A 10,077-nucleotide genomic window follows, 5' to 3' on the forward strand; every position below is an offset into this window, starting at 1 on the left:
CAGCACGCACATGGAGGTGATTGACAGCGCTTGGATACGCCATATCTGATTTCAAAAACAGTATTCTAGACTAAATGCTGACTGACAGTGATAAAATGAATGGCTGTAACTGAACTGCTAAACTTTCAAAGGCCTTGTGATGCGTCATATTAAATAAGCATCACAGAGTAATAAATATAATATACTGTCATATTTTTAATAAGGTCGCTTTAGAAAAGCTCAAAATCGTGGAACTTCCCCAGATCACTTGAACGCACCGTTTAGCTTCAATCGTGAGCTCCCTCGGTCCATAGAGCCTTCTTGTAATCGATTATGTCAACCACTAGATGTCGCCAGAGTCCTTCCATGTGTGATTGGTGCATTTAAACGACCATCAAGCACGTAGATATTTTTAAGTCGAAAAGTAATTTTGTTTACCGGTTAATTAAAGACATTTCTGTGAGTTTGTTAATGTGTTGAGGGAAAATAAATACTGGCTGATATGGGATCTGGTTTTTGTATATATGTATTTATTAGTTTATTATTATTTTTATTTGTTTATTGTTGGTTTGGTTTGTTGTTGTTTTCTTTCCCCCTTTTAAAAAAAAATGCATTCTACCATTTCTACCAGCGACTAAACAAACTGAAATGTCAGAAACTTTTACGCTTCAGAAGCGTCTCCTCTTCGCGGTGAACCTCAGTCTGTATTTGCGTGTAAAAAAAAAAAAAATCTTATCAGATCAGATGAGGTCGGGATTGGGAGACTTTGCGATAAGTCTGGACTCTGTGCGGACTTGCACTTTGGTTCTGCAGGATTGCAGACATGCCTCTGCTGATAAGACATGTGCTTTCAGTTTAAAGCTCAGAGGACAAGTTCGGTTTTGGAATAAGAATTACTTTCTTCCTCGCGTTATCTCAATTTTTCCTCCCCTTCTTCTTCTTCTTCTTCTGTTCTTTTTTGCGAGAGATTAGATTGCATGTTGACGCGATGACGCCCGCCTTGTTTACTCCTCTGAGTCCTGTCTGTGTCACCTCTGGCGGCCCGCCGGCTGCAGCCGCGGCTCCGTGGAGCTCTGTGACATGAAGGTGGTTTAGGAAGCCCTGCGTTTGAGCCACCATGTGGGCGTGTTTCTCTCAGGCCCAGCAGTCTCTCCGCTCTTGTGTGGAGTTCAGAGCGAGGAAAACGCATTTCTTCTGCTGCGACCGCAGAGCGCAAAAGGTGGGAGCTCTCCGACTCTGACGCGCGCACGCCATCATCTCCCACCCCGGGCTCCAGGCGCTTCACCAACAAGAGGGAGGTTTACAAAAAAAAAAAAAAAAAAAAAAAAGGGAAAAAAAAGGAAAAAAAAAAAAAGAAGAACTCATCATCATCATCATCATCTAGCCATGGACGCATCTCGGTTCGCTGCGGTACATCTGGGCCTGGTCCTCGTTCTGTTTGGGAATGTACCGTGTTTCCAGTCTGCTGCTATCATCTCCCCCTCTGCGCCGAGGAGGCACAGGGAAGCCAGGACCTCTCATCCGCACGGACAAAGGTCACCCAGGCTCTTCAGAGACGTCGTCGCCTCCTCGCACCCGGCGGCGGGACGCCACAAAGACGGAGAGGTCCCAAAGGACGCCGTGGTCCCGCACGAGTACATGCTCTCCATATACAGGACGTATTCGGCGGCGGAGAAACTCGGACTAAACGCGAGCTTCTTCCGCTCCTCAAAGTCTGCCAACACCATCACGAGTTTTGTGGACAAAGGAACAGGTTGGTTTCTTTTTGTTTTCCTCTCTTTTTTTCCTGTTTTTTTTTTTTTTTTTTTTTTTTCGGGTTTGCTCTGATACACCGTCCTCTTGGGACCGGTTTGAGTAGGGTCAAGATCTTTTTACGCACACTCCAGATGAAGCAACAAAAAATAAAATAAAATAAAATAAAATAAAAGAGCATTTACGGACGCACTTTCCGCGCTCAAAATCTAATCAAATGTTTTTGAAGTTTTAGACAATTTAGACAAGGGCTTCAGGTTTATTCCGGTTCAGGTGAAAACAGGCGATCCGTTGCCACTTCTCGCCTCCTTTCTTTCATACGATTAACTCGGATTTAAATCCTCGTCCTCTGACTCCGTGAAAAACGCAACAGTTTTTTTTTTTTTTTTTTTTTGCAGAGAGATGAACCGAACCGGTCGGATTCAGAGCGTCTGCGCAGCGCGCCGATCTGATAGTACCATCACTCAGCATGCTAGAAACCAAACAAGAAGAAGAAGAAGAAGAAGAAGAGAAGAAGAGAAGAAGAAGAAGAAGAAGAAGAAGAAGAAGAAGAAGAAGAAGAGAGAAGAAGAAGAAGAAGAAAGAAGAAGAAAGAAGAAGAAGAAGAAGAAGAAGAGAAGAAAGAAGAAGAGAAGAAGACGAAGAAGAAGAAGAAGAAGAAGAAGAAGAAGAGAGAAGAAGAAGAAGAAGAAGAAGAGAAGGAAGAAGAAGAGAAGAAGAAGAAGAAGAAGAGAAGAAGAAGAAGAAGAAGAAGAAGAAGAGAAAAACAACTTCTGCAACGTATTAAATCACCGGCTTGAGCTCCGTCCAGATTTTACGCGCGGTGGAACAGCAAACAAAAGCACATTTACGCGCTCAGATCGTGTGAAATCTTTAATACATTTTTCTGGAATTATGCTAAAGCTGCATTTTTATTATTATTATTATTATTATTATTTCTCAACTTTTTTTGAGAGAGAAAACAGACTTTAATTGGTTTTAAATGAACACTACAGTGAGCTAATAATGGACTCTCTCTCTCTCTAAGCCGACGCTGTAAGTCACTGTCAGCCTCCACAATCAAACACGTGGAAAGGTTTGTCTCCGTCGTCGCTTCCTTCGCTTTTCCTCCTCTAACAAACCTTCAAACAGAGTCCATCCCCCCTCACCCCACACCGCAGCCATCACTTATTAAAACGTCCAATCTGTTGCCATTATGGTGCCCAGTAGAAGGCCAGCTTGTGCCAACAAAGGGGGTCCGGAGGGGCCCAGGGTTGGGGTGGAGGAGGAGAGGAGGGGTGTGTGGGGGGCAGACCGCAGAACGGGTCGGTGTGAGCAGCAGGTGTTTGAGTCAGTTATACAAGTGATAGGAGCAGCTTGCGAGAGCAAACACAGTCCGAGCAACACAAACACACGCGCGCGCGCGCGCACGCACACACAAACAAACACACACATTGCAAGGACAGGAGTTAATCTTCGAGGGAGAAATAAAAAAAGAAACCTTTGGCGGAGTCCCGACGCGCCGCAGGCTGCAAAACATCCCAACATCTTTATGCTACATGTGAGAGTCAATACTTTTATGTATATGAAAAAGGAAAGAAAAAAAAAAGAATTTTGATTTCTTTAGACACTTTATTGACTCTATGTTTTGTGCAATCCAGACAGTTTAGAGATTCCGATACCGCCGCTCCAGCTGAAGGTTTGTCGAACCTTGGCGTTGCGCGCCAAGCCTGGAAGGTTTAGCTTTCATTTTAACTTGAGTGTATATACATATACTTGTGTTTATATGTGAGGACGTGGCCCACGAATGAAGGTTAAATAAATTAATATATTTATTGTGTGTGTGTGTGGGGGGGGGGGGGGGGGGGGGGGGCTTTCGCCCCCCCATTAGCTACGCAGCTAATGGGGGGACGTTGTTGGTTTCTGGCAGTGGGACATGGTTTGGTTTATTTTTTAAGAGGAGTTGGGGGTGTGTGCTGGTTAAGGAGGGTTTTTTTCCTTTTTTGGGAGGGGGGGACGTGTCAGGCCCTCTCTTGTGATTCTGATGTGATGTGTCAGTGGCTCTGACCCCGAGCTGGACCCTTCTGAGGGGCAGCTTGGCATCGGAACGTTTTTGAACTCGGTGATCTAATTGAGTGTTCATGTCATAACATATCAAACACTGTCTATTCTCCCGTAATGACCCGGCCCGGCCACGGTGGGCAGATCCCCGAGAAAACAGAAGACAGACAGAAAGAAAGAAAGAAAGAAAGAAAGAAAGAAAGAAAGAAAGAAAGAAAGAAAGAAAAAGAGGGGAAAATTAGAGCGCTTCCTCCTCTGTGAAGTGGTTTGGATTTTTTTTCTCCCTTCTTGTTTTACTGCGGAACCTCCCTTTGCGAGCACCACTTTAATTACGGAAACTTAAGTTCTTGCAGCTCGAGCGCCTTTGGTTGCTTTTTGGTGTTGCTTTCAGCCAGCAGCCCCCTCGCCCCCCCCTTTCTCTCTCTCAAACTTCCCTCTAACCCCCCCCCCCACCCCACCCACCCCTCCCAAATCGTTGCGCTGATTTCTAACCTGCAGCATGAACCTGGGCTGAGCTGAGACTCGGTTTGAAATCGCAGCAGTGTCACATTTGGGAGGAAAACAACCCGTGCGTCTTTTGCGCGTCATTTTACGCACGCAAGAGCAGATTTTTATTTTATTTTATTTTTTTTAAGAAAGACTGAGAAATCCATGTCTCCGTTTGCTTTAGAAAAAAAAATGAAGTGGTAACTCATATATTAAATAGATAAATCTGAGTAAGAGAGGAATCACTTTCTCATCATCGATCATTTAAAAGTCTGAGAGAGAGAGAGAGAGAGAGAGAGAGAAAATGGCAGGTTTGAGATTTAACCGACAAGATTAGGCTGAAGGACACAGCAGGATGATTCAAATGACCAAGCAAATAAAGCAAAAAAAAAAAAAAAGTTTTAACATCGGACAAGACTGACAACTTAAATACCGCAATCACTCACTCAGTCGATCACTGAGTCGTTCCGCGCTGGCGCACTCGTTTTCAGCGGAATGTTGTCGTTGGCAGCCGGAATGAAATGGAAGAGGGGAAGTGTTTTAATGAGGAGGATGGGAGCTGAGAACTGTTAATTATTTGGCAAACTTGTTTTCGATTTGTTTGAGTGCTTATAAAAGTACAAAAAAGGAAAAAAAAAAAAAAAAAAAAGAAAAAAGTAACGCGAACCAGACGGAGGGAGAGAAGGGGAAAAAAAGTTACTGAAAGGAGGCAGAAGGTTTCAATCTGCTTTTTACTGTCTGACGCGGCGGGCTTCACGGGACGGAATCTGACAGCCAGATTTATTTTGAAAAAAAAAAAAAAAAAAGACCTCTCTTTAAACGTGCTCTCACAAACGACGTGACGTGGATATTGCGACGTAGAAACGTGTCAGTTTCAATTAAGACAACGTTCAAGTAAGCAAATAGAGACAACCTGTCATTTAGAGGGGAGAAAAACTGACAAATTACAAATTCATACGAATTCGACTAAATAAATCACACTTGAATATATATATATAAAATGCAGACTGCATTCTGAATGTATAGTTTTGCTCTCTCAAATCAAGAGGGACATTTCTTCTGAAAGTGCAGATGAACGTTTCGGGAGAAAATTGGCGGAAATGTTCAAATAAAAGGGATGACTTCTCTAATGCGGTTTTTCTTCTGGGGAAAACCGAGGAAACGTGTCTCCGTTATGCTCAAACTGTGTCCTGTTTGTGCTAGATGCTTCTCTCTCTCTCTCTGATTTACATCCCATTCTCATTGGTTCGCCTTGATGAAGCACGTTCAGGCCGGACGTGGGGAGGAGAATAATGTAATAATTGTGCATTGTTGAGCTGAGTATTCAGTTGGTCGCCTTTGCTCCGTTGTGCCTAACAGGATCACACAAACCCCCTTTTCCTAAAACCTGTATTATATATATATATATATATATATATATATATATATATATATATATATATATATATATATATATATATATATATATATATATTTCTTTTTTAATTTACAGCTTTTAAAAAATGATACTCTCCTTTTGGATATTCCAATTGCTGTTTATATGCCAAATGTTTCCAGGACAGAATTTTATTATTATTATTATTATTATTATTATTATTATTATTATTATTATTATTATTATTATTATTATTATTATTATTATTATTATTATTATTAAATCGTTTAATTTCCTCTCCGCTACAAAGGCAGACGTTATTAATCGACCTGTCGGCGCGTAAAACTAAATCACACACTGATTAATGGAGGCGGTAGAAACCTGACTCGAATAATTGGTCATTTCCGAATCTGGTGGGTATTTTTTTTTTTTTTTTTTTTTTATGTTTTAAAAACATGAGAGCTTTTTTTTTTGTTTGTTTGTTTGTTACTCTGGCCTGAAAATGTCACTGCGATTGAGATGAATATCAACAATAATAAAACCTGCAGACCTGTTGCATCACAGCGTAACTCAGACGGCTCATTCACTGCCAGCAACCGCCTGCGGCTTCAAGAAGCGTGACTTTTAGCATGAGCTTTGTCGCTAGTTGACAAGTGAAAGTTTTCGCCAACAACAAGTCGGCAGAGATTATGTCTACATGTTAAATATGGCTGCAGATGTGATAAATCCAGTCACGCTGCAGTGCACGCCGACATCTCGCCTGAACTCTGCAGAGAACGAGAGCTGTGCGCAAATCTTTGGCGAGAAGCAAATAAAGAAATAAACTCAAGAAATAAAACCAAGAAATGGTTGTTGCCAACAGCAACGTTAGCGCGTGCTAAACTGTAGCCAATATTGAGCCTTTCATTTACTAATGAATGTGCTTGATTTCACTTCAGTATTATTCATTGCCTGTTTGATGGCGTCTAAAGCTTTTTTTTTTTTTTTTTTTTTTTTTTTTTACAGAGCAGTCTGGTAGCAAATCAGGCTTTTAACACTGAACCGGTTCGTGACACATCACTGAACAAATGACAATCTTTACGTTTCGATCTTGATGGAAACCATTCAAACCATATCCGCCTCCCTGACCGGATCCTGTAAGGTCGGGATTCAAATAAAACGGGAAATACTGCTAGATGTGAACCGTTGTTAAGCATCGCATTTGTAAGCTAAACTATAAGATTTTTAATCATTTCATTGGCAAATATTTCATTCCCCCCCCCCCCCCCCCTCACGTGTGATTTAGTAACAAGTTGGGCGTTAATATTAGCGACGTTTTAACTACAATTTTTTTTCTTTGTCTTTTTTTTTGTTTTGTTTTGTTGTTGTTGTTGTCGATAACAAATCTGAATCTTTCTGCGGTTTTGTTCTTACCGTCGTCTATAACGGGTCACCGTGAACCGTTTTCTAAAGCGACATCTGTAAAGTCAGGAGCAAAACTACATTTCTCTATGGGGCTGTAACGTTTTTTAACACGCGCCACCTGAAATGCTTCATCAAAAATAGCGATTGTTTGTCATCGCTCATATTTTTTTGCACTCTCCCCCCCAAAAAAATTCAGATTTCTAGAGCAACTCTTCATCCAAACACGCTGTTTTTTTATTATTATTATTAATATTAACAGTGGCACGCCATTAAAAATACATTTAAAAAAACGTTGACCAGATGTATCGGTGTGTGGAGCTTTTACTAAAAATCAAACAAACAAAAAAAAAAAAAAACACAGTCCAGGAACAACCGGACAAATGCGCGCTTTACTTTAGGCAATCCTTCTTCCACAAAGAAAAACGAAAAAAAGTGAAGTCAGCACTGCGAGGCGTTAACGGGCGTCTTAATTGCATCATTATCGGATAAATTTATTACGTGGATTAGAAATTAGGCGGGGACATTAATCATCCTTCTGCAGCGGGTTTCGCCTTTCTTCTCCGACCAGCTCGTCAGCTGCAGTTTGTGTGCGGCGGGCTCGTGGTGGACGTTTGAAAAACAAGAGAGAGAGAGAGAGAGAGAGAGAGAGAGAGAGAGAGAGAGAGAGAGAGAGAGAGAGAGAGAGAGAATCACATTTATTAAGCATCACATTTGCAAGCTAAACTATAAGATTTTTAATCATTTCACTGGCATTTCATTTTTTTATGTGTGATTTAGTAACAAGTTGGGCGTAGAGAGAGAGAGAGAGAGAGAGAAGGCCTTTGTGGGAGAATGTGACCCCCCCCCAACACACACACACATACACCCCCCCCACCCCCCCAACACACACACACACCACCTCTCTCTCTGAACACTGTACACTCTAAGTGAATCTGACTGCAATTATTTTCTTCTTTCCTCCTCGCAGACAATCTTTTGCACTCTCCTCTGAGAAGACAGAAGTATCTGTTTGATGTCTCAACCCTGTCCGAGAAAGAGGAGCTGGTCGGAGCCGAATTAAGGATATTTAGAAAAGCTTTGGGGGCCCCTCAGGCGGCGGGGCCCTTCCACCTCCAGCTCTACCCGTGCCGCTCCGACAAGCCGCTGGACTCCAGGTCTCTGGACGCCGCGGACTCCGCCGAGACCGGCGGCTGGGAGGTTCTGGACGTGTGGGACGCGTTCCAGACGCAGCGCCAGCACAGGAGCCAGCTCTGCTTCCAGCTCCGGGCCGCGCGCGGCAGGTCCGACGACGAGGTGGACCTGAGGCGGCTGGGCCTGGACAGGAGCGGCCGCGGGCAGCAGGAGAAGGCCATCCTGGTGGCCTACACCCGCTCCAGGAAGAGGGAGAACCTGTTCAACGAGATGAAGGAGAAGATCAAGTCGCGGCGGTCGGCCGAGGAGAAGCCAGCGAGGGCAGAGGGGCCGGGCCAGGGCCCCCCGCGGCGGCGCCGGAGGACGGCGCCGAACAACCGGCACGGGAAGCGGCACGGGAAGAAGTCCAAGTACAGGTGCAGCAAGAAGGCTCTGCACGTGAACTTCAAGGAGCTGGGCTGGGACGACTGGATCATCGCCCCGCTGGGCTACGAGGCCTACCACTGCGAGGGCGTGTGCGACTTCCCGCTGCGCTCGCACCTGGAGCCCACCAACCACGCCATCATCCAGACCCTCATGAACTCCATGGACCCCAACAGCACCCCGCCCAGCTGCTGCGTGCCCACCAAGCTCAGCCCCATCAGCATCCTGTTCACGGACTCGGGCAACAACGTGGTGTACAAGCAGTACGAGGAGATGGTGGTGGAGCAGTGCGGCTGCAGGTAGCGGCGTGTCGGCGTGATAAGCAAGGCAACGGAGGAGGAAACGAAAAGACAGATTTTTTGTTCAAACCGACGCGCTGACGGCTCCGCGGACGTGAACAGATCAGCTCCTCACAGGGTCTGGAGCGTTTTAATCCAAATGACGGGAAGCTCTCACAGGAAGCCCCCCCCCCTCACCCACCCAACCCCCGTCCCTCAACCCCCCTCCACCCCACTTTATTGTTATTTATTCAAACTGATTAACACTAAAAGCGTCCAGCACATTTATTCTCATCCACGCAGGGACCTTTAAAAAAAAAAACCGTGTCAAGCGGAGTGTCCAGGAGGTTTTGGCGCAAAGCAGCGAATAAGACGCAGTGCGCGCTCTGCATGGCTGCGGGGCCAGAAAGGAGTCTGTTTATCTGGGAGCGCCGCGCCTGATCGGGACGTTTTGGGGTCCGCCCCCCCTCCCACTCCAACACACACACGCGCACACACACTCCCTAACTGGAGACATTACAGGCTCGGGGTAGAACCTGCTTTCACCAAATAAATGAATACATAAAATAAAAGAGAAAGAAAGAATTCAGTAAACACATGAGGTGAATGTCTAATGTACCAAACACAGAAACGTGGATCTGGATGTGACGAGATAAAGATGTTGGTGGTGATGCCTTCAAGAGATTTTTTTTTTTTTTTTTTTTTTTTTTTTTTTTGTGCCTTGAAAGGACCCAGATAAGATCTGTGCCTCTCCTGGGACCTGACGCATGGAAACGATGATTATTGTTTTTTTTTCTTCTTTTTTTTTTTTTTTTGGGAAAAGCACACATAACTGGGGCGGATTTTGTATTTTTTTTTTTTTTGTGGCTCAAAAGTCTGCATCTTTACGCAATGCACTTCCACGACTTCCTGCGCCATGCACGGACAAGTGGTTCAGCGAGAGAGAGAGAGAGAGAGAGAGAGAGAGAGAGAGAGAGAGAGAGAGAGAGAGAGAGAGAGAGAGAGAGAAGAAAAAAAATTAAAGACTCGCCGATCGAGACTATATTTAAATGCACATTAGCTTTGAATGCACTGCTGTTCATTTTTTTCCCTGTCTTTATCTCTGAGCTGTAAATATTTTTGTACAGTCGAAAGAAAAAAAAACTTTACAAAGTGCTGCGAATGAAGAGACGCTCGAAAGGCGTTTCTTTGTAAATGTAAAAAAAGAAA

General features: G+C 44.1%; 1 protein-coding gene across 1 annotated transcript; it reads left to right on the forward strand.

Annotated features, from left to right (window-relative positions):
- Window positions 1-647: 647 nt before the first annotated feature.
- On the forward strand, window positions 648-9,084 carry gdf6 (growth differentiation factor 6). The gene is made up of 2 exons (XM_023330593.1): window positions 648-1,732; window positions 8,004-9,084. Exons 1-2 carry the CDS (start codon window positions 1,366-1,368, stop codon window positions 8,891-8,893), a joined length of 1,257 nt encoding a protein of 418 aa, XP_023186361.1. The 5' UTR covers window positions 648-1,365; the 3' UTR covers window positions 8,894-9,084.
- The last annotated feature ends 993 nt before the right edge of the window (window positions 9,085-10,077 follow it).

This window comes from Xiphophorus maculatus, chromosome 3 (genome assembly GCF_002775205.1).
Source record: "Xiphophorus maculatus strain JP 163 A chromosome 3, X_maculatus-5.0-male, whole genome shotgun sequence".
In the NCBI taxonomy this organism is placed as follows: Eukaryota; Metazoa; Chordata; class Actinopteri; order Cyprinodontiformes; family Poeciliidae; genus Xiphophorus; species Xiphophorus maculatus.

Bases quoted from the DNA above. Each gene is read 5' to 3' on its own strand.
- gdf6 (XM_023330593.1), top strand. From the start codon at position 1,366: ATGGACGCATCTCGGTTCGCTGCGGTACATCTGGGCCTGGTCCTCGTT. The intron at 1,733-8,003 runs GTTGGTTTCTTT...TCCTCCTCGCAG, and splicing joins TTTTGTGGACAAAGGAACAG to ACAATCTTTTGCACTCTCCT.